The sequence below is a fragment of the Rhincodon typus genome, unplaced genomic scaffold, assembly GCF_021869965.1.
Source record: "Rhincodon typus isolate 14 unplaced genomic scaffold, sRhiTyp1.1 hic_rhity00000831, whole genome shotgun sequence".
NCBI classification, from domain to species: Eukaryota; Metazoa; Chordata; class Chondrichthyes; order Orectolobiformes; family Rhincodontidae; genus Rhincodon; species Rhincodon typus.
Window position 1 is genome coordinate 1 of NW_025966469.1, and position 25560 is coordinate 25560.

The 25560-nt window shown below is 38.4% G+C and overlaps 1 protein-coding gene across 1 annotated transcript in view; it reads left to right on the plus strand.

Moving 5' to 3' along the window:
- Nucleotides 1-3947: 3947 nt before the first annotated feature.
- Nucleotides 3948-25560, plus strand: part of LOC109936630 (kinase D-interacting substrate of 220 kDa-like) — a gene marked incomplete at its 3' end in the record, with an annotated part of 35911 nt that continues 14298 nt past the window's right edge. Inside the window, exons 1-6 of the mRNA XM_048592221.1 lie at nt 3948-4090; nt 5193-5291; nt 5393-5491; nt 8591-8689; nt 11852-11950; nt 12962-13060. Coding sequence (XP_048448178.1) covers nt 3983-4090; nt 5193-5291; nt 5393-5491; nt 8591-8689; nt 11852-11950; nt 12962-13060 — 603 coding nt within the window. The remainder of the gene's footprint in view (nt 4091-5192; nt 5292-5392; nt 5492-8590; nt 8690-11851; nt 11951-12961; nt 13061-25560) is intronic.

Genomic DNA, 25560 nt, shown 5'->3' on the forward strand with positions numbered 1-25560 from the left:
GGAAACAGACCCTTTGGTCCAACGTGTCTGCACCAACCAGACATCCCAATCTGATCTTGTCCCATTTGGCCCATATCCGTCTAAATCCTTCCTTTCATATACCTACCCCAATACCTCTTAAATGTTATAATTGTACTTTCTCTGGTAGCTCATTCCCATACACGCGCCACTCTGTGTAAACAAAAAAAAATTGCTCCTCATGTCCTTTTTTAAATATTCCCCTCTCAACATCTTAAACCTATGCCTGCTAGTTTTGAATTCCCCTCATCCTAGGAAAAAGACTCTGGCTATTCACTCTATCCATGCCCCTCATGATTTTATAAACCCCGATAAGGCCACACCTCGGCCTCTGCTCCAGGGGAAAAAAGTCCCAGTCTGTTTAGCCTCACCCCATAACCCAAACCTTCCAGTCTTGGCAACATCCTTGTAAATTGTTTCTGCACCTTCTCAAATTTAACATCTACCACCCAGAAGCTAGCATCCATGTTCAGTAGATAAAAGAGAAGGCAAATGGAATGTTGGCTTTTATTTCAAAAGCGAATGGAATATAGAAGTAGGGAGGATTTGCTAAAACTGTTCATTACACTCGTCAGACTACTGACTCAGTACAGTAGTCTGTAGTTCAGAGTACACTGAACAGTTTAGAGCCCTTTATCGAAGGAAAAATATAATGACACTGGAGGCAGTTCAAAAAGAAAGGTTTACTAAGCTGATACCAGGTATGGAGGGGCTGTTTCATGAAGAGATGTTCTGTAGATTGGGCCAGAACTCAATGGAATATTGAAGAATGAGAGGCAAACTTATTGAAGCATTCCAGATTCTTGGGGGACTTGACAAGATAGATGCAGAAAGGTTAATTTCTTTGTGGGCGAATCCAGGACCAGAGGACATAATCTCAGAATAAAGTGTCACATATTTAAGGCAAATACAAGGAAGAATTTCTTCTTTGAGTGTTGCGAGTCTGCAGTTCTTTTACCACAGAGGATTCATGAGGCTGGGTCATTAAGTATATTCAAGGCAGGGGTAGTCAGTCTTTAAGCAGTAAGGGAGCCATGTATTATGGGGAAAAGGAAGGAAAGTGGTGTTCAGGATTATCAGGTCAGCTGTGATTTCATTCAATGACGGAACAGATTTGTTGGGCTGAATGGCCTACTTCTGCTTCTTTGTGCAATGGTCTTAAAATGCAAATTTCCACTTTGCTAACCATGTGGGACTCTACATTTGTCTCTGTTAATCTACCTCTGTGTAACCCTTAGGCTTGATTATTCTCATTGGCTGGCTTCCTGCATTCTTGAAGGAATTCATCTCTGCTTCCCACGTACGTACTTGCACCAAGTCTCATTTCCTTAACAGATCCATGTCCACTTCTCTTAATTTTTTATTCAGTCATTCATTGCTCCCTCCATGGACCCTTTATTCCCATCGTAGTAGTCCTTGAGAATGTGGTGGTGAGTTGCTGTGAACTACAGAGATAACAAGGTGTAGAGCTGGATGAACACAGCAGGCCAAGCAGCATCAGAGGAGCAGGAAGACTGACGTTTCGGGCCTAGACCCTCCTTCAGAAATTCAGAAATGTCAGCAGTGCTGTTGGAGGAAATTTCAGGATTTTGACCCAACAACACTTTTTCCAAGTCCAGATGTTGATGACTTGGAGGGAACTTGCAGGTCACAATATAGCCTTGTCGTTCTAGCTGGTTGTCATCATGGGTTTGAAAGATGCTGTCTAAGGTCCCTTGGTGAATTGGCTCCTGGGTGAGCAATAATTCAATTTTACAATTCCCGTCCATGTGTTCAAATGCATTCATGGTCTTGCTGCTCCTTATTTCTCTCATTACCTCCTAACGTGAATGCTGTGTTAGCCTTTCATTATAACAGGTTTGGAGTGCAAGAATAAGCAAGTGTTGCTAAATTATGCAGGGCTTTGGTGAGACCGTGCCTGGAACACCGTGTGCAATTTTGGTCATCGTAACAGTACAGTTCACTGGATTGGTCTCTGGGCTAAGAAGACAGGTTTTTTTTTAAATTTTTATTCATTCACTGGATGAGGGCATTGATGGCTGGGCCAGCACTTATTGCCCATTCTTAAATTGCGCAGAGGGCAGTTAAGAGCAGACGAGACCAGGTGTGGTTGACGGATTTCCTTCCGTAAAGGGCATTAGTGAACTAGATGAGATTTTCTGACAATTGACAACAGATTCATGATTATTATTAGACTCTTGATTCCAGATTTTTATGAATTCAAATTCTACCATCTGCCATGGCATAGAATTTGCACCCAGGTTCCCAGAATTCCTGAGTCTTTGGATTAACAACCCAGTGATTATACCACTAGGCTGCTGCATGAGGGATTGAGTATGGATCTATATTTTCTAGAGTTTAGAAGAATGAGAGATGATCTTAAAGGAACATGCAAAGTTATCACGGGACCACCACTGTCTTACCTGGCCAACATGTATGTTTCGGGGCTGCTGCAGCACACTGGCAAGCAACATCTCGTCTTGAGCTCATTACAGCCTTCAGACTACCTACAGATTTTTGTAAACAATTTATATCATTTATATAAACAATTTGGATGAGAATATAGGAGGCATGGTTAGTAAACTTTGGGATGACACCAAAATCGGTGGGGTACAGTGGATAGTGGAGGAGATTATCTAAGATTACAAAGACATATTGGTCAATTAGCTCCATGTGCTAAGGAGTGGCAGATAGAGTATAATTTGGATAAATGTGGAGTATTACATTTTGGTAAAATGAACAAAGGCAGAACTTATAGAATTAATTGTAGGGTCCTGGGTAGTGTTGTAGAACAGAGAGACCTAGGGGTTCAGGTGCATAATTCTTTGAAATTTGGTCACAGGTAGACAGGGTGGCTAAGAAGGTGTTTAGCACGCTTGCCCTCATTGCTCAGACCTTTGAGTATAGGAGTTGGGATGTCATGTTGAAGTCTTACAGGATGTAGGTGGGGCCTCTTCTGGAATACGATGTGCAGTTCTAGTCGCCCTGCTTTAAAAAGATATTATTAAATTGGAGAAGGTTCAGAATAGATGTTGCTGGGAATGGGGTGTTTAAGTTATAAACATAGGTTGGAGTATAAGAGGTTGAGGGGTGGCCTTGAGGTTTATAAAATGATAAGGGACATAGATTAGTGAATAGCAAGGGTCTTTTCCCTAGAATGGGGGAGTTCAAAACTAGGGGGATACTTTTAAGGTCAGAGGAGAAAGGTTTATAAAGGATATGAGGGGCAATTTTTTTTTATATATACAGTAGTTCGTGTGTATATGAACTACCAGAGGAAGTGGTCGATATAGGTACAGTTACAACATTTAAAAGTCATTTGGATAAATATAAGAAGAGGAAAGGTTTTACGGGATGTGGGACAAATGCAGCTAAGTGGGGCTGGTTTATTTTGGGAACATGGTCAGCGTGCACAAGTTGGACCATGCTATATGACTCTGACTCTATGACTTAACCTTTAGGTTAATATTTTTAGAGCTTGAACATCATCTTATCCACATCAGTATTATCCACCTCCACATCCCAGGTCTTGTGACATGGTTTGCTTTCAGCACAGCCAACCCATTTTCACATACTCAGCCTCCATCATCTGTAATTTAGCTTCTTTTCTTCCCTTGCTTCCTATCTTAATCCCTTTGCCCTTTTATCCTCTTCTCTCTGGGCCGTCTATCCATTTACTCATTTATTCCTTTGCTCCCTGCCCCCCCGTCAACAAAAATGCCACCTTTTTTCCTTTTTCCTTTTTCACTTCTGTAGAGGGGTCTCTGGACTCAATGTTAACTCTGTTTTCTCTCCGCAGTTTCACCAGCAAGTTCTGCTTTTGTATGTTCCACTTTAGGAAGCCCTGCTATTATTGCTTTATGTCCCTGACCGTTTCTGTCTGTTGACTTAAAAGTGATGCCAGTTTGTGTTTTAATATTGTAGGTATACTTGACGATTACATTTGTAGTGTGATTGCAACATAATGGCTGCTGTCACGACGCATAGTTTATTGACTTATGTAGAAGAGGAGAATATCACTGCTTTTAAGGCATTGCTGGAGAAGTGCAAAGATGTGGATGAAAGGAATGAGGTAGGAAGTTACTTACACTAAAATATTTCACCATCTTGTATTTAATGACATTGAAATCTGTTAGATTTTTTAAAAATGTTTCTTTTAACTGATTACATTTTAGTTAATGATTAAATATGTTCGGAATATAATTACTGGAAGATAAATATAATTACTGGAACATAACTATGCTATAAGATTTTTAAAAAATCTGTTTAGAGGTAATTAATTCCCCCCCCTCCCAAAGCCTCCCTAACAAAGGCTAGCCAAGAGATTGCAAATTTTATTGCCTCAAAGATGTCCCTCTTCACTGTTCTGTAACTGCATTACAGAAAATGTTTGAAAATTGCAAATTACAAGTCTTTGTTTGTTTGTATATTTCCCTCTCTCTCTTTGATACATCAGCATTGTGTGTAGTTTCAGCTTCCTTTTTGAAATAAATATAAACAGACAGCTCAATAAGTTTCAGTACTCCGCTATTTTCTTTTAATATTGTGTAAGCGTTTGCATTGGGAACGTGTCTTTCTCTAGTTCTTTAGTGATGTGAAGCTTGGTGTATTTGTTTATTCAGTCATGTGGGTGTGATCGCAATTATAGGCTGTTGTCAGTCTGGAGCCTGACGTCTGTCACACCCAAATTGTTGACTGACCACTCTTAAAGTAAACAAACGCAGCAAGCTTTACAGCCTTGGCAATTATGTATAATTTTAATGCCCACTATTTTCTCCTTCAAAAATTGGGGTTGTGTTGGGAATATTTCAGAATTTTTAAATGAGGTATTATATTTTCAAACTGTGAAAATACTTTGCACTTTCAAAACAGCACTACATTAATGATTCTTAATAAAGAACATGTTCAAGCATGCTGAAAAGTAAGCACATTTCCCCTGAGACAGCTGATCTTCACTTAATATCTTCAGTGGTGAGACGTGTTGGTTCGTCAGTCTATTTGTTTGTTTTGCTGCAAGCTTGAAAACATTTAAAATGTCTGAAGGATACTTGGTGGGTGTGTGTTTAGAAATGAAAAAAGACTTTAAACATATTCAATATGTATCATATTTTTGAGATTTATAGTAAGTTGAACATTGAATTGTTGTGATACTGACTAATAACATTACATTGCAGAGTGGGCAGACTCCACTAATGCTGGCAGCAGAGCAAGGGAATTTGGAGATAGTGCAAGAATTGCTCAAAAGAGGAGCCAACTGCAACCTGGAAGATGCTGTAAGTAAATTTACTGTAATTCTAATAACTGACTACAGAATTTTGTGTTCGGTTTAGTCACATTTCAAAAACTCTTACTTGAGGATTTTTTTAATGACCAGGATAACTGGACAGCTCTGATTTCAGCTGCAAAGGAAGGATACTTGGAAATTGTGAGCGAGCTCATTAACTTCAATGCCAACCTGGAACACAGAGATATGGTAGGTTTAAAATAAAATATGTTCTTCCTTTTGTGAAGCAGAGTCTACAGAATTTGACTGTGCAAGGGCAATTCTGGGCCACTTGAATGAAAAGAATAAATCTTTTTGTTATTATAATTAGAATAAGCTGTCAGCTCAGTTGGCTGACAGCTGGTTTTGCAATGCAGAGTGACGCCAACAGCATGGGTTAAATTCCCACACCGGCTGAGATGACCATGAAGGACTCTCCTTTTCAACCTCTTCCTTCACCTGAGGGCGAGGTGGCCCTCGGGTTAAACTACTGTCAGTCTAATGAGAGCAGCCCTATAGTCCAGTAGAATTCTAAAATTAATGTATAGAATTAATTTGTAAATATTAATCAGAGAAAGTGGTCTTTTTTAAAAAAAAAGATAGGTTGTTAAGATTAATTGCATGTAATTGGAAGTGCCTAACAGCAATAAAAAAGACCCTTATTATTTTTATGTGATGCATGATAAAGAAAATTTTTATGGAGATTGTTTTTTGCGTAACTGATTTAATAGTGCAAACTTTTCTGTGCCACTTAAACCATGTCATAGCATAACTTGTTTGTTGTCTGGTAAACTGCAATGAAAGTGTGAATGGGACTTTGTCTTGTGGTTTCTACACCTAGGAACTCTGGTATCAGTCAAGGCTGTGTGAAGTGATTAGTACATTGAGGCTAAATTCCTTCTCGAGGACAGTCTGCCTCTGTAGTTTGTTATGAACCTGTGATTACCTGTCCGTAGGTGCTGCTGATCCAGTCATACTGAGAAGGGTCATCACTGGACTCAATTTTAACTCTGTGTTCACTTTACAGATGCTCTCAGACCTATTGAGTTTTTCTAGCATTCTGTTTTAATTTGTTCTAGCCATTTGCTTATTTGCTTTCTAAGGCAAGAATAGTGATAGAAAGAAATGGTATTTTCATAAGCGTGGGAGTGAAAGAAAATGTGACCTCAAATGCACAATCAGATCAGCTACAGTTTCATTAAATGGCAGAGCAAGATCGAGGGACTGAATAGCCAACTTCTGTCTGTTAACAGGGTGATTGAGAAGGGGAAAAGGAGAAAAATATCATGTTTCCAAAGAACCTTGCTTACACAACATTTATATTGTAGCCATAAATATTTTCTGTTAACCTAAATACAAAACGAGGTCCGGTTTTCAGTTTAACAAGGTGTAGAGCTGGATGAACACAGCAGGCCAGGCAGTGTCAGAGGAGCAGGAAAGCTGGCGTTTCGGGTCTGGACCCTTCTTCAGAAATGGGGGAGGGGAAGGGGGCTCCGAAATAAATATTTTCTCCCTCCCCCCCCCCCCCCCCCCATGATAAAAGGTGGATAGAGGAGCAGGTAGGTGGAGAGAAGACGGACAGGTCAAGGAGGCGGGGATGAAGCCAGTAAAAGTGAGTGTAGGTAGGGAGTTGGGATGGGGGTTGGTCAGTGAGGTGTGAGGAGCGGATAGGTGGGAGAAAAGACGGACAGGTCAAGGAGCCAGGGACGAGATGGGCTGTGGGAGGTCACCTGAGGTGATGAGGTTATAGATGGTGTGGGAGATGATGTTTTGGTGGTCAGGGGTGGGGTCATGATCAAGGGAGCGATAGGAGGTGTCAGAGTTGGCGCCTGGCCTTGGCGATGTAGAGGTCAGTGCGCCATACCACAACTGCGCCTCCCTTGTCCGCGGGTTTTGATAGTGAGGTTAGGGTTGGAACAGAGGGCTGCACATTCTGTGGGGGAGAGGTTGAGACAATCGATGTCGCGAATGGCAGTGGAGATGAAGAGGTCGAGGGAGGGTAGGAGGCCTTGGGGTGGTGTCCAGGAGGAAGGGATGTGTTGGAGGCGGGAGAAGAGGTTAGCAGAGGGGGTGCTAGGCTCACGATTAAAGAAGTAAGCGTGGAGGTGGAAATACTGTATGATGTCCAAGCGCCTCCTTCATCCCCGTCTCCTTGACCTGTCTGTCTTCTATCCACCTTCTATAATCGCCTCCCCCTCTCTCTATTTAATTAAGAGCCCCCTTTTTCCCCCCTCCTCCATTTCTGAAGAAGGGTCCAGACCTGAAACGTCAGCTTTTCTGCTCCTCTGATGCTGCCTGGCCTGCTGTGTTCATCCAACTCTACACCTTGTTATCTCAGACTCCAGCATTGGCAGTTCCTACTATCTACCAGTTTTCAGTTTGTACTGGCATGTTAGAACTTTTAAGTACAGGAACAGACCTTCGGCATACCATGTCTGTGCTGACCGTGATGCCATTCCAAACTAATCTGATTTGCCTGCACATTGTCTGTCTGTCTGTCTGTCTGTCTGTGTCCCCCGCCTGATCCTGTGTCCATCTAAATGCCTCTCATAATCTTGTATACTTCTATCAGGTGGCCTGTCAGCCTCTGATGCTCTGCTGAAAACAATCTAAATTGTCCATCCTCTCCTTTTGTAGGTAATACACTCCAATCCAGGCAACATCCTGGCAAACCTCTTGCACCCTCCCCAAAGCCTCCATATCATTCTAAAGTGTGGTGACCAGAACTTCACACACTACTCTAAATTTGGCCCAACAAAAGTTTTATACAGCTGCAACATATCTTGCTAACATTTATCTCAATGTCTGACCGATGAAAGCGAGCATGCCATACACCACCTTTACCATCTTATTCACTTGTGTTGCTACTTTCAGGTAGCTATGGGCATGCAGCCTGAGATCCTATAATTAAACTAGGAAAGTGTCTATGGTTCCTTGTAAAAATGGAACAGGTCCACATTTTTTTAAAAAAAAGGAACATTTGAAAATAATAGAACATTTTAACGAGTACTACAATCTATCTTTCGGATGAGATCCGTATGGATTAAGAGTTGAATTAAGCAAATTCTTTATTATTAGAATTTGAAGTTGGCCTATAGTTGAAGTAATAGGTGCTTGCGCATTCGGATGTTGGATTTGATCTTCCTTGATGAACCATAACTTTAGTTTTTTTTTCTTAATGTTTGTATACACTGGTTAGAATTATTTAATACTGCAGACCTACTGATTCTGTTGTCATTTTTTTATGAGGAGATACAAAAATACTTTTTTTTGTTAAAAGCTGCTAAAATTTTAATTTGAATGTTGCAGGGTGGCTGGACTGCCCTTATGTGGGCAGCATACAAAGGACACACAGAAATTTCTCAATTGCTTCTTCAGAAAGGGGCAAACCCAAATATTACTGGACAGGTGAGCAATTTGTTTCTGAATTACTGGGGTCAACAATATATTGCATGCAAGGATAAATCCACTGAAAAGTTGATTTAGATTTGCCCACGTTACGAAGAGATCCGTCTGAAATTTGTAACTATTTGATGCAAACTATAAAGTGCATAATTGGTTCTAAGATTGCATTAACTGTTGGTTTTCTTCCATGTGGAAAAGAGCTTTACTTACTGGATCACATTGTCCTGTCTTGAATCTCCAATAATTTTGGTGGTTTTTTTTTAAGATTTCTGTCAAGGATTGTGAGAAAAACAATCCAATTTTTTGTTGCTCTTCTGCAAAAATATTGGGCTGAGTATTTCGTTCATTAATCAATTTTTAATTTACAATGGTGTCCAGTAGGAATTAACAGAGCTAAAGCTGTTAGCTAATTCTGGAGCACACCTATCCTTTTGAGAAAAGGAAGGCTGGATTTTTTTGGGAGTTGAAGAAGGAAGCTAGACTGTAACTTGTTGATTTGAAATTTGACACTGAACCAAAAATACTAAGTGAATCATGAATTTTTGTAACTTGCTTCCCTTTTTAAATTGTCAATTTTTAAAACTATAATTGTATTAAATTACATTGAAGAGAAAAAGTGAGGACAATTGAAGTTGCTCTGTTGAGCTGAGTTTAGCTTTCAAGGAGTTGAATTCATGAGACAGAACTGATGTAGATGGGAATCTAAATGTAATCTAACAGAAATGCAGTGGTCTACTGGTAATGTCACTAGTAATCCAGAACCTCAGGCTAATGTTCTGAGGATTTGAATTCAAGACCCTCCGTGGCAGATGATGAAATCTCAATTGTCTTTTTTTTTTAAGAAAAAACTGGAATAAAAGGTTTATTTTTTATTCACATACTTGTGGAACTTGGGTGATGCTGGCTGGACAGCATTTATTGCACATCTGTACTTGCCCTTGCGAACTTGGTGGTTAGCTGCTTTATTGAACTGCTGGAGTCTGTGTGCTGTAGGTAGACCCACTATGCTGTCAGGGAGGGAATTCCAGGGTTTTGATCCTGTGGTAGTGAAGGAATGGTGATTATAATTCCAAGTCAGGATGTGAGTAGCTTGGAGGGGAACTTGCAGGTGGCGGTGTTCCCATGTATTTGTTACCCTTGTCCTGCTAAATAGTGGTGTTGGGTTTGAAAGGTGCAGTCAAAGGATCTTTGGCAAATCTCTGTGGTGCATAGTGTAAAATCTCTGAGTGATGCTCGAGCTGCCCAGGCAAGTGAGGAGTATTCCATCATGCCTTGTGCCTTGAGGATGGTGGACAGGCTTTGAGGAGTCAGGAGGTTAGTTACTCGCTGCAGTGTTCCTAGCCTCTGACCTGCTCTGGTAGAAATTGTACTTGTATGGTAAGTCCAGTTGAGTTTCTGGTCAATGGTAACCCCCAGGATGTAGTGAGTGGGGGATTCACTGATGGTAACGTCATTGAATGTCAAGGGGCAGTGGTTTGTCTGTCTGTCTGTCTGTCATTGGAATTGGCCGTTGGACAGTTGTGTGGTATGATATTACTTACTACTTTACAGCCAAGCCTGGAAATTGTCCAGGTTTTGATGCATTTGGACATGGACTTCTTCGGTACCTGAAGAGTTGCAAATAGTGCAAAACACTGTGTATTCATCAGTAAGCATCCGCACTTCTGACCATGTAACCACTGTCAATTACCGTAAAAAGATATTCTTTAGGAAAGGAAATCTACCATCCTTACCTGGTTTGGCTTGCATCTATCTCCAGACAGATAGCATTGTGGTCCACTCATAACAAGTCCTTTGGGCAATTAGGGAAAGGCGATAAATGATGCCCACTTCCTATTAATGAAAGAAAAGCTTCAGTCCTCAACATTCCATTTATTGTTAAACTCATTCAGTGAGTTGTCAATTAGCTGTGTGTAACAAGCAGATGTAGTCACCACGTTAGATAAATTCTACACGTGTGGAGTGCGTATGCAGTTTGACTAAAATTTGACAAGTTGACAAATGGCTGTACTGTTTTGTCAAAATTAAATTATATAAGCCTCTTCTTGATCTAACAGTATCTTCAGTTACTGTTATTAGCCATGCTCGAACCAAGTTTATGTATGTTTTATTTGTTGCAAAATATATATTCTTTACTTGTGAACTTTTGCTTGTTTAATGCTATATATTTTAATGTAGCTTCCCAGTCTACTTTTGCCAACTCATCCCATATATCCCAGTAGTTTGCATTCTTTAGATGATCAACTGGTTTTGGATTACTGAATTACGTTAAAACTCAAAATTCGAACATATTGTGGTCACTCTTTCCTGTACAATAAATTTTATTCATTATCCTTTTCTCCTCGCATAATGTTAGATCCAAATAATCTATTGTCTGCTGCCTTCTTGACATTCTGATCTACTGACTGTCTTGTGTGCGTTTACATGAACTCATCCTGTAATGGTGTGAAGGAAATTTCATTTGCCCAGTTTGAGTATTAAATCTTCCCCATCAATGAAATTGTTGTTTCTTGGTTCCACCCAGATTGGGTCCACTTCTTTTTTTATTTTCTCTTTCTGTCTTTATTCAGTCCATTACTATCAGATGTACCCCATCTCTTTTTTTCCATTTTCTGACTCTTATCAAAGTTAGACATCCTGTGATAGCTAGTTCCTAACCTCCAGTTGATTTGCAGTCTAGTTGCTGTAACTGTTATTAGATCAAACCTATTCATATATTTGCTGTTAATTCATCTAATTTCTGTATAACGTTTATGCATTTTGATATAGTGCTTTTAGCTTTAATGTTCTTCTAATTCTTCTTGATATCAATTTGGTTACTTACACCTTTTTATCTTGTGTTGCTTTCGTGCCCCTTCCAGACCCACTTTACTTAATTTTACCCCTCATGCTTCCCTGCTCTGAAGCCTTGATATTTTCCTTGCTGTCCTTGATTAAACCTTTTTTCTGAATCCTCTCAGCCAGTTACAAGCACTTGCAGCAAACCTTGAAGTTGCTGCCAGATTCACAAAGTAATGATGCGAACACCAACAACTGTAAAAGTTGGCTGATGTTTTACTTGTGTATTTTAAATACACGTTTTATGAAATTTACTTTTTTTTTGTTTTCTCTTAATACCCTTGTTTTAATGATCAGTTAATGACAGCTTTGCATTTTCATCAACAGTATAGTGTTTACCCTATTATTTGGGCAGCTGGACGAGGGCATCATGAAATTGTTGAACTTTTGCTGCAACATGGAGCCAAGGTCAACTGCTCTGACAAAGTAAGTATGTAATAGATAACATAAAATACTTGCTACTAGCATTTGCATAGAAGAGCAACAAAAGTATTATTTCCATTTGATAAATCCAGAATTAGTGGCACACCCCTAGTTACAAATTCCTGACCTGAAAGAAACCCATCTAACCCTACTTTCTGTCTCTGATAAGTTGGCAGTATCGCTGGTAATATTTCACCTCCAAGCCATGAGTTCTTAACTTGTACAGCAAATGGAAAAAAAAATGTGCACCTTATTAAATGCTTTATGACAATCTAAATGAACAGCCAGTACTCGTTTTCCTTTATCCACACTACTTGCTGCAGCCTTAAAGTATTTTAATAAACTTGTCAAACACAATTTTCCTTTCATATAGGGAGATGGTGGTGTTGCAGTAATATCGCTAGAAATTCACAGTCCTAGGTAATGTTTTGGAGATATGGGATTGAATTGCAAACTGGCAAATGGTGAAATTCATAATCAATAAATATCTGGAATTAAAACATATATCTGGTCTAATGGCAACCATATAACCATGTTCGATTATTGCAAAAACTCTTTTGGTTCACTGATGTCCTTTAGGGAAGGAAATCTGCCATCTTTACCTGATCTGACCTACACGTGATTCCAGACCCACCAATATGGCCAATTCCATACATTCAATCATTCAGAAATGGAAGAAATGGTGATGACAGCATTAAATGTGCCTTTCAGTTGCTTTTCAGTAGCTGTCTGACTCAGCTGTAAATAATACTATTATAGTACCATATAAATTGTTTCAAATCTTGTGTTACCTTTATTTTTAAATTGATTTGTGTACAAAATAATTCTAATCGTGACTCCGGGAGGCCGTACACTTGACACTGAGGATGATTGGGAATATAACCTGTTCAGCATTTGACAAGTCTTCACAAACCATGTTTCTGCTGACCCAACTATAGAATCTATTGTAGTAATAAATTATAAGAAAGTATATTTGCAAAAGTTTATAAAAGCTTTTTTCTAATTTTCTTTCAGTATGGAACAACTCCATTGATATGGGCTGCCAGAAAGGGTCATCTTCAGTGTGTGAAGCATTTGTTGGAAATGGGTGCTGATGTTGATCAGGAAGGAGCTGTATGTATTCCCAACAATCCTACATTTAACATACATTTCAGTGAGTCTTAAAATGTTCAGGAACTTAAAAGATTCGTATACTTTTATCAACATAATGAACTGTACTTGAATTTTATGTTGAAATAAAGAATCTTTGGTGTGTAAATACTTCTTGAAATAAGTCCTTAATTAAATTTGAGTTGAAAATGAGTGCTCAGTGATTCTTCCAAATTAAGAATAAGTTTATGTGGAATAACTCCTAATGATTTGATATTGAGGACTCTATGGGCCCATGCAATATGTTGCTTAGATATAGTCATAGTAACTGTAGCTAGCCATGAAATGCAAACATTGCAATATTAAATTTGGCAGATCTAGTGAAATAGTGAGAACTGGATTGATTCAAAATGTATATTATTTCAGTGTTTCAAGTAGACTGTTTATTCTTGAAGTCATGTTTTTTCCTCTCTTTTTTTGTGTAGTTTTGTGAAATTGAAAACTTAGTCTTTTAGGGAGTGAAGGTGACTTGACAGACCATAGGTTTGTGATTTTTTTTTTTTCTTTAGATGTGTAGGCTCATGCAATTTCCCCCCCTCCTCAATTTTTTGCTTTCCTGTTACCTGACCCCAATCCCCTTTCTCTTCACTAATTGGTTTATCAGAGAGAGGCTGCCTGCCTCCACTTTATTTCATTGGTATTCAATTGGACACCAGTGGTTGTATTCTTGTTATAAAGAGTGACTTTTCTTTGGCTGAGAAACACCAATGTCAATTTTGTTAGTATATTCCAGTAGCATGTAGTCTGTAGACATGTAAATAATATTTAACAGTAAATACAGTTCTTCATGCAAGCTGTTTCTAGGAGAGTGAAGCGAAGATATTGTAGCACAACCTAAGCATGGATTGAAACAGTTTGCATAATAGGGATACAAACATACAAACTATATTGAAACATAGAAAATAGGAGCTGGAGCAGGCCATTCGGCCCCAAAGCTGCTGCTTTGATTATGAAAATAGCCGATCATCCAACTCAGTAGCCTGTTCCTCTGCTTTGCCCCAATAATCTTTGATCCCTACTTTGATAACATTTCACTTCCTCAGTTATCAAGCATCTACCTACTTCTGCTTGAAAATATTTAAAGATTCTGCTTCCGCCACTTTTTCAAGAAGGGAATTTCAAAGATTTATGACCATCTAAGAGAGAAATTTCTCATTCGTTGTGTCTTAATTGGGCATTCCCTTATTTTTAAACAGTAACCTCCTAATTCCAGATTCTCCCACAAGGTAAAATCTCATTTTGCATCCAGCCCGATTTAAACCCATCAGGATCGTGCATGTTTTTAAAAAAAAAGTCACTTCTTATTCTTCTAAACTCAAGTAAATATGAGCCTAAAATAAAAATGGATATGAACCTAGTATGCCCAACCTCTCCTCACAAGACAGCTCACTTTTTTTTTCCTAGGTACTAGCCCTTCTCTGAGTTGATTCCAACACTTTTACATCCTTTCTTAAATAGAAAGCCAATACTGGTCACAATACTCCAGATGTGGTCTCATCAATGCTCTAACACTGAAGCATAGCTTCCCTCTTTTTTGTATTCATTTCTCCTTGCAATTAATAATAGACTTTGGGCTGTCCTAATTACTTATAGTATCTACATAGTGACCTTTTGTGATTCATGCACACATTCGGATCCCTCTTCAGTTCCGAGTTCTGCAATCTCTCGCCATTTAGGTAATGTGCTTTTTTTAAATTCATCGTACTGAAATGGGCAGATCTGCATCTTTAATTATGCTCCATTTGCCAGATCTTTTCCCACTCAATGAACCTATCTCTGTCCCTTTTGAAGAGGATAAGGAAGCTGTAAAATGTACCTATATATTTTGTATCATGACCACATTTAGCACCCATATCTTCCATCCCTTCACCCAAGACCTTTTTTATATAACTTGTAAAATGTTGAGGCTCCAGCACTGATCCCTATGATGCTGCACTTTTTATATCTTGCCGACTAGAAAAACAATTTGTTTACATCGACTGTTTCTTGTTAACTGGCCAATTGTCTATCAATGCTAACGTGTTACCCTCGGTCTTATTATTATTCCAGAATAATCTTTGACACTTCATCAAATGCTCCCTGTAAGTCCACATTCAGGACATCCACTGGTTCTCTTTTAGCCACACTGTATTATCAATTCAAAGAAATCCAACGAATTTATTTGTAATGATTTTCTTTACACAAAATTGTGTTTACTCTACCAGATTATCTTGAACTTTTCAATGTGCCCGGCTATAACGTTAATAATAGCTTCTAATTTCTTTCCTATGACTGCTTTCTGACTGCGTTGCTTTTTGAGTAAAAGAGTTGCATTTGCTAATTTACAACCTTGTGGAAACTTCCCTGATTTAGGGAATACTGGAAAATTTAATACCAATGCATCGTTCATCTCACCAGGATTATTAGCCCATAGCTCTAACAGTTTGCGCAGGGCCACTTTCCTGGTGATTTTATAATTTTCTTGAGTTCTTCCCTCTCTTCGGTTTGCTGAGTTATTTCTGAGGTGTCACTTGTATCATCTGTAGTGGAGACTGATGAAAAATAACTGTTATTCCTTTATCCCTTCATTTTCTGTTCTTGATTCTCCAGACTCACTCACTATAAGATCAAAATTCATTTTGTTAACTGTTTTTAAATATCTATAGAAACCCTTGTTATCTGATTTTATATTCTCAGCTAACTTTCTCGTGTTCTTTAATTTTACCCCGTTATTAATCTTTTAGTCATTCTTTGTTTTTTATATTCTGTCCAACCTTCTTAACCTACCAGCTTTGTTTGCACAATTAAATGGTTTCTCTGTAAGTTTGACGCCATCTTTAACTGTTTTTTAGTTCACCACAAATGGTGGACCCTCCTGTTGAAATTTTTCATTCTTATTGGAATGTGCTTATTCTGAGTATTCTGAATTTTCCCCTGAAATGTCTGCCACTGCACCTGTATTGACTTATTCCTTAATCTTGTTTGCCAGTTTGCTTCAGTTAACCTGCTTTCGTGACCAATAATTGCCCTTATTTAAGTTTAAAATACTAGTCTTGGACCCACAGATTGCAAAGCTTCACACACCCTGTCTGTGCCTTTAGAGCCCTTTCATAGACAATCCCTCCCAAAAATCAGTCTCTTTGAATTTGAAATGAACTATTCCTGCTGAGTCAAGTTTGTTGCAACGTGTCAAATTAAGGGACTATACTTGCCTGCAGCTGCTTTATTATGAGTTTCCACATATGTTTCTTGAGTTCAATAACCATCGGAATTTGTTGTGACAACTTTGTTCTGGTTACTGCTGTCTCTATTTGGATCTCTGAACACAACATAATATATAGAAAAATCAAACAAAAACTGGCTACCATAATATTTTTGTTACCGTTTTCTCATCTCTGGGCAAGTGGCTTTATCTTTACAAAATACAGATGAACTATTCTTTTTCCAAGTGAGTTACATAAGAATTTTGATTTTTAAATTATCTGCTTGGACTGCTGAATGAAATGTTTATCCATAATTTACAGGAAATAATTCACTGTACCCAGTAGAAATTTTCAAAAAAAACTTTTTCTGACTTCTTAAAATTTTGATTTGAAAAATTTGCGTATACTTCTGATGATGCTTGATTCAAATATTTTCCAATTTCGGATCTTCATTCAAATTTGGTAACAAAAGACTCAACCAGTTTGAGAGAGAAGTTGGCAAGTTATAAGATTGGAAGCTGGGGCATTTCACTTTTAAATCCATCAATTCACATTCCATATGTCAAATCCTCCACTGCTAAGTGGAGAAACTTTATTCTACAAAAGACTTGAGATAGTCAGTGATCATGGAGATGTTTCTGATAAGAATCCAGTACTACACAAAAGTCGAAGAAACTGCATTAGTTGAGAACGTAGATGAACTTGATCATGAGTAATTTCTTAAGTTGCGCTATTTTGAATGTTTCCAGATGCTTATGACATGGAAAGATTTTAAATGTACATTACTGAAAAGTGAGAGATGCTGCTGTGTAAGGTTTTTACTTGCACTCATCAGATAAAATGCAACAATGCCAAATATCAAAAAGAGCAACAATTCTTATAATGCATGAGAAAGGAGTGCAGGTCAACTTCAGTGTGGTCTTGGTGTTACTATGGGGAAGTTACCAGGAAGCTAAATTTTTTGAATGTTCCTCTTCCAAACAGAGGCTAATTCCATGCCTGTTATTATATGGTATATTGCATTGATATGATGGGCTGAATGGCTTCTTTCAGTACTATACCTTTTCTACAGTTTTAGCAAATGTAACTGAGCTAAACTGCAAGCCCACCCGATAATTGCATTAAAAACAATTTAAGATTCTTGGGAAACTCAGGATTATTCAGCAAGATCTGTCCAATCATAAAATCAAATCTAACATTAGATATTTATGATCTGAGCTTTACATGACATTAATCTATTTGCATGTGGTCAATCCTCTGTCTGTTGGAGACTGCTGAAAAGGTATGCTGTTTATAATGTGATCTGGTAGTTGTGACGTATGGCCCATGGACCTCCGCATTATGCTGGTGCTAAAGTTCATTTACTGCATCATTCATTTTTGTGGTCTTTTCAGCTTGATAACTGTGTTCTACATCCATGTTACCGCTCAATAGTAGCAGAATGAAAATGCTAGTTCTGCTCAAATGTTTGTGCTTCCAGGAACCAAAGTCAATTTGGCATTTTTTTGAGTCCAAAAGCAGTGGTCTTAAGCCCATTTGAGAGCATGCTTGATACATACTGAACAGTTAGAATAGCCATATTCCACAGGATGGCTTTGATGCATCCTGTTTTGGTGTCCATCTTGCACAGTGAGCGCGTGGCTCAGGTCCTATTTATGACATCTCCATGATAAATTTATATGGCATATAAATTGTTTCTGCCTTTTAAATCTGGCGGTCTTGCACCTTTCCTGTTAAGTGCATGATGAAAAGCTTTGACAGATTACTGAAAAAAAGTCTGTTCAGTTCTGTATTATCAAGGGGTTGATGTAATCTTAGGATGTTTTAATATGATTTGTACGATTGTGTTTCTGATTTTTGGGTTGACATTAATGGGTTTTCTGAGTGTCTGAAGTGAATACTTAATTTGTAAGTATTTTTGCAGCCATGGTGACTTCTTATAAAACAGCTTTTGAGGTTTAGCTTTAGAATTAATAGGTTTTTGAATATATTGGTAGAGTTTTATAACCAAACAACTTAAATAAGCTCCAGTTTAGAATGTCAGGATCCTTTTTCAAGCTTAAAGGAAATACACCCATACCTAAGAAAGAGAAGTGTTTCTTTAATTTTATTTTGAGTTTGGGACAGTCCGGTGAACCCCTTTGAAAGGGACTTTGGTGTGAATATTGTATGGGTGGTGATTTGGCTTCTGTACCAGGGTCAGTTTTGGATACTATAGAAAAGCTATTTTGCTTCCTTTCAAATTATAAAGGAGTGTTTTTGGATTAATAGGATCCTACTTTTACTGTGTGTTCAAAAATCTTATAATGCAAATTCCAAGTAGTTATTTTGGTTTAGTCTATTTTATTTCCGTTGACTTTGTTAATAAACTTCCGTTTTATTTTAAAGCAAAATCTGCAGCATTGAGTGCTTAGTTTCCAATGACAGGTTACTTTGTTGAAACTGAAACAAATCAAAATACGATCTATCAAGCCATATAATGTATAAAAACAGATGTTCCTGTCTGGGATCTGACTTATCTATTTATCACATGAGCTGGGATCATAACACAATAATCTAAATGTGATGCAAGAAGACGCTAAAACCAATTTTAAATCTTTGATCCATTAGCACTGTAATGAAAATCTGTTAGTTTAATTTGAATTTTGCATTTATCTTACACTCTGTGACCTGTGTGAAGGATGTGTGGGTCAAAAGTAAATCAGTGCATTGAAGGATGTTGCTTGTGTATAATAGAACCAGAGAGATCACAGTTATCTCTAATTAATTTTTAAAAATGTAGGGACAAAGGGAATTGCTGTCTAATGGTATAAACCACTTGATAACCCTGACTTTCTCTACCATATAGTGTTTACAGAGAAGGATCCACTGTATGTTACTTGTAGTTTTAAAAATAGTGCATGTAAGAATGAAATTTGTTTCAAAGCTTTTGAGTTGTATCAGTTTCAAACTAGATCTATCATTTTCATTCTTTTATAGGGTGAAAATGGCTCATCTTTAATTGTCCTGTGAAGTGACTGGTTTGATAGGCTATTTCAACCTGAATAGTGTTTAGGTTGAAGCCCTAAAGTTAAACTTGATATTATGATTTGGAATCACATGTAGGCCAAACCGGTTAAAGGCAGATTTCCTTGTCATAAGAACATTAGTGAACTAGTTTTTATGAAGTGATTGTGGTTTCACATTGGCATCAAAGCTAAGACCAGCCTTCAATTCTAGATTTTTTTTAATTGATTTTTAAACTTCATGCATTGCAGAGGTGTATTTGAAACCCAGTCCCCCTGAACATTTGCTTGGTCCTTGAGGCTAGTTCACTGACATCACTACTATCTAAGTCTGCCTTGAATGGTGGTTTGAAACAAGCACTCAAAATAAGATGCAAAAGTTTGTGGCTACAGTGGCAATTGGTAATTACGGTGACAGATATAAATAAAGTATGGCTAACCAGAAAGTAGAAGTGAAATAGTTGTGAAATTATTGAATCCTCATGATGATATCCTGAAGTGGCTTATGTCTGGTGATTTTGCAGAATGCAAATTTTGCATGAAAGAAATGTTCCATAAACTAAGTAAGATCAGTAACAACTTTCTATTTAGTGTGGTAAAACATCGTAAAATGCTTCACAAGAGCATTGTGAAACATAACTTAATGCAACAAAATGAGAACCAAAAATCTTTGAAAGTGGAGTTTTTAAGGCACAACTTAATGAAAGAAATTAGAATGGCTCAGGAGTTTGAGAGGGGCCTTCCTGGGTAACGGGCACATTATCTGGAAGCACATCCAGCATTAATGGAATGATTGAAGTCCTAGATGAACAAAATTGGTGGCGTACAGATGTGAGCGTTTGTCACTGGTTGAAGTTCCCGAGAGAAACAGAGGGGAGAGATCATGGACTTACTGCAACACAAACCAGTGGAAAGAACTCTAATTATGATGCATTTTTAATCAGCCATCTGCATAGATCAGTGAGGACAGGGATGATAGGTGAGGAGAATTTAATGTCGGCACTGTAGTTCTGGCTGACCTTAAGTTTATGAAGTTTTTTGCAATTGTAGTGAAAGTGGCCTATCAATATTCACCTTCTGTCATCTGATTTTAATGAGTCCTTCATAGATTAAAGTGACTTTGTAAAAGAGGACAACAATAATCTAAAATAGCTTCTCATGAAACCACCAGTAAATAAGGATCAGTCTGAACTGAACTTTACATGGTTATAAAAGGCACTAAATTTTGATCTATATCTGCTGGTTGATGCACACTTTTGTGGAACTTGCACATTCTCCCAAGATGGTAATCTGCAGGAGTAATGCAATGACATCTATTCACATTCTGCTCCTGGCGCAGCTCGTTATGGTGCTGCAACCCTTACTGTGGACAGAGGCTCATCTCGGGGTCGAATATGACTCTGAAGTTGCAAATGTTCTAATTTAGCCTTTTTGTGGTTGTCAGGGAGAGGGATAGAATCACAGCTAGTATTTAATTTTGGGACCAAAATGACTATCTGCATTGGCGACTACAGGCAGTCCCCAGGTTGCGGATAGATTCTGTTCTTGAGTCTGTTCACGAATTGATTTGTATACAAGTCAGAACACAATGCAAGATAATTTAAATTGCTGTTGGTAAGTGCAAGAAATGCTCGTGTCATTTCTTTAAAATTGTACCCCTGTATGGGATCATGTTCGTAAGCATGAGCGTTTATAAGTTGGACATTCGTAGTTTACAGGGGGCCCCAGAATTATCAGTTATCATCAAAACTCATCTGGTTTGCTGATGTTCTTTTAGGGAAGTAAATTTGCCATCCTTTATATGTTTAATTGGTGGAAGTTTCAGCACATCCATTACAGGATGTAATGAAGAGCTTGATAATTTTGAAATGATGGAGGGCTGAGCGAGGTAATGATGAGATAAAGCTGAGTATTATCATCGTGCATGTAGGAACATGAAAGGCTGATTATGTTGTTCTTTGGCTTTGCATGAGGTAAGGAAGTTGGTTAGCATGTAGTGAGAGCCTGCATTTCAAGTATTGCTTTACGATCCTATATAAATAACTGAACAGGTAGTTGAAATCTTCCTTATAATAAGTATTATGTTGTGGATCTGGCATGAACCACCACTTCTCTCAGCTTAATTTTAAAATTCTAATGTAATAATTTTCCCTTTTAGGGATCTTTCTGCCTTCAGACTTCTCTCTCTTTCTCAAATTGAAATATAAGTCAGTCCCTCACTGCCTCTGTTAGCTTCTTACGTAACTCTAATCTGTTTCTTGATTCTTTTTTAAAATTTTTTTAATATTACATATCAGAACATAAATGATAACCACATTTTCCACTCTCCATATGAATATGTTAACTAGGAACAGGAATGGCCATTTGGCTCCCCTAGTCTGCTCCACCATTCAAGGTAAGATCATGGTTGATCTGATTGTGGCCTGAACACCACATTCCCACTTATCTCGCCAATAACCTTTGAATTGACTCCTTTGTTATTTAAAAATCCATCTACCTCGCTCTTAAAAGTACTCAATGACCCAACCTCCTCCATTTCCAGGGAAGAGAGTTCCAGAGACTTAATGCCCTTGGAGAGTAAATTCCAAGAATTCGACCCAGTAATGGTGAAGGAACAGTGATATATTTTCAAGTCAGGATGTGAGTGGCTTGGAGGGGAACTTGAATGTGGTGGTGTTCTCATTTATCCACTCTCCTTACCATTCTGGATGGAAGTAGTCATAGTTTTGAAAGGTGCTGTCTTAGGCTGTTTGGTGAATTTCTGCAGTGTCATATTGTGGAGCACACACACTGCTGATACTGAGTGTCAGTGGTGGAGCGAGTAGATGCTTGCGGATATGGTGCCAGTCAAGAGGACTGCTGTGTCCTGGATGGTGTCAAGCTTCTTGAGTGTTGTTGGAGATACACACCCATCCAGGTAAGTAGGGAATGTTGCATCACATTCCTGACTTGTGCCTTGTAGATGGTAGAGTGAGGAGGTTAATTACACGCCTCAGTATTCCTAGTCTCTTGCCTGCTCTTGTTGCCATTGTAGTTATATGGCAAGTCCCATTGAGTTTCTGACCAGTCGTAACCCCAGAATGTTGATAGTGGGGAATTCAGTGATGGTAACACCAATGAGTATCAAGGTGGTGGTGAGATTGTCTCTTATTGGAGATGGTCATTGCTCGACATTTGTGTGGTGTGAATGTTTACTTGCACTTGTTAGTCCAAGTCTGGATGTTGTTCAGATCTTGTTGCATTTGAACATGAACTGTTTCAGTATCTGAGGATTTGGGAATAGGGCTGAACATTGTGCAATTACCAGCAAACATCACCACTTCTGACTTCGTGTTGGAGGGAAAGTCATTGATGAAGTAGCTGAAGATGGTTGTGTTTAGGACACAATCCTGGGGAACTCCTGCAGAGATGTACTGTTAGCCAGCCAATCCTGTATCTTAACCAGAGACATCTTGATCTGCAGTCCAATTGCCTCTTCATTTCAAATTGGCTTTGGATTTGATCACAAATCAATCCCTTTCATCATAAGGAGAAGGCTATGTGACCTTGTTCCATCCTTCATTGTCATGAATAGAGCAAGTAATAAGGAAAGCAAATGGAATTTTTACATTTCTTGCTATATACTGTAAAAGTAGGGAAGTGTTGCTGGAACTGTACAAAGTACTGGTAGATCTCACCTAGAGTACTGCGTGCAATTTTGATCCCTTACTTGAGGAAGGATGTAGTCGTATTGGAGGCAGTTCAAAGGAGGTTCTCCAGAAGATTGAGCAGTTTAGGCGGAAGTTTAAAAGAATGAGAAGAGATCTAATTGAGGTATACAAGACTCTGAAAGGGATTGACAAAGTAGACGTAGAAAGGACACTTTTTCTCATGAGGGGTGATCTAGAATGAGAAGTTGCAGTTTAAGGATAAGGAACAGCAGATTTTAAAACAGAGCTGAGGAGAAATTACTTGTCTCAAAGGTTTAGGAATCTGTGAAATTCACTACCCCAGAGTGTGGTGGGTGCCATGACATTAAGTAAATTTAAGAAGAAGGGGGGCAGATGTTTAATTAGCAATGGGTTGAAGGATTATGGAGAGAGGGCAGGAATGTGAAATTGGGACCAGGATGAGATCAACAATGTTTGTACCAAATTGAGCAGGCTTGAGCTGCTGAATTGCCTACTTCTGCTCTTGCTCCTAGTTCTTGTGTTCAACCCCATTTTCCTGCTAATTTTCCTCCATGTTGTTTAATCTTGTTTGGTGTCCAAAAATCTGTTAATTGCAGTCTTGAACATGTTTGGTGTCTGACCATCCACAGCTATCTGCAAAGAGATTTTCAGAAGAATTTCCAAGTTCTGAGCAGAGAGAGTTCCCTTAGCTTAGTCCCAAATAACTAAGCCATCTTCTGTGTTTATGTCTTCTTGGTCTGGACACTTCGCCCAAGGAAAACAGCCTCTTGGCATTTATCGTGCCACACTCACTCAGAATTTTCTGTTTCAATAAAATCATGTGAACGATTATGAGCATATGAATTCGGAGAAGGAGCTGGCCTCTCAGGCTCTTGACCCTACTCTGACATTCAATAAGTTCCTTGCTAATCTGATTACTTGACATTTCCACCTATCTCCAATAATCTTTCAAATTTTTAATTCTGAAAGCATCTCTGATTTTCTCTAAACTCCAGAGAGTATAGACCCATTCTCTTGTAATAAACTTTTTTGCTCTGCTGATGCACGTGGTACTTACTTGCTAACTTTGTGTTTTATGTGCATGGGCAAACAAATACCTTTACCAATGTTTTAATAAGTTTAACAGTTCAAAAAATCTTCTGTTTTTCTGCCTTTTTCTTTCCTGTGCTTTTTTTGAATAGCTGTGTTATACTTGTTCCTTTTCAAATCCGCTGGAAATTGTCCAGAATTTTGGACAGTCATAAACAGTGCATCCACTCTTGATGCTAGTTCCTGTTTTGGAACTTGAAGATGTAGGCCTTCAGGTCATACAGTTTGTTGGCATTTGGTCTCATTCATTTCTCCAGTATCTTTTCCTTCAGAAGAAGAAATTACTTCCTCATTCACAGTATACTGCTTTCCCCTTTTTTTTCTGGCATTTTCTTCACTTCAACTTGTTTAATGCCTCCGCTGTTCCTTTATTCCCCATTGTAATTTCTTTTGTCTCAAACTCCTAAGAGGCCCATGTTTACTTTAGCTACTCTCCTTATGTATGGAATTTCTCTTGCAATTTCTTGCTACTTCCTCATTCAAGTTTCCCCTCTAAATTGTTTGGTCATCCTTGGCTGGTTTCTAAAACTCTTCTAATCTTAACACTATCAAGAAGGATATCAAGCTTTATGAGTCACTTCTTTTTATCTTGTTCTACTTTCAATCTATTTAGTTAACCATTTTTATTTCTTAATGGACTATATAATCACAAATCGTGATTTTTTAAAAAAAAAGTTTGTCATTGCTTATCTATTATTAACTCTTTTAATGCCCCTTTGCCTCTACCAATTGATTCACTAATGTCCTTCAGAGAAGGAAACTGCCATCTTTACCTGGTCTAGCTTACATGTGACTCCAGATGCACAACAGTGTGGTTGACTGTCAACTGCCCTCTGGACAATTCGGGATGGGCAATAAATGCTGCCTAATAGCGATACCCTCATCTCATGAATGAATAAAGGTAAAGGGACGAACTATACCTAATATTCAGTCTTATACTCCGAACTTCAATCGACAAGTTCTTGTGAGATTTGGTGCAAAATTCATCACATGATCGATTCTCCTTTGGGGATTGCTGACAATGCAGTTGCAATTTAACCCTTTATCATTATACGAAACCGATCTCTAAAATAACCTCTACCTAAAAAATATTGTTCCAGGATACACTCCTAAATATATTATGTGACTTGTCCTCCAACGACTTTTACATAATTTGCCCAGTCTGATTATACATACATTCTCTACAGAGTATGCGTGCACACACACACACACCCCCGTACTAACTCCAATCTAGTTGGTTGATTCCTCAGTGTTTGTTTCTACCATTATTTATGATTTATTGCAACAATGCCTTTCTCACAAACCTGGCACTCAACCCATTTCCTTGCACTGTTTCTTACCCTGTATAGGCTGCCTGTCCAGTCGGGTTTGAAATTGAGTTTGTTTTGTCTGCTCCAATCTCCCAACTAAGTTTATAATCACCCCTGAGGGGTAGCTATGTTTAGGAAGAAACTGTTTGGTATTGGGAGAAGAGCCAAGAAAGAAATTTGAGGGAAGTTGCATGAGTTCTCGGCAGA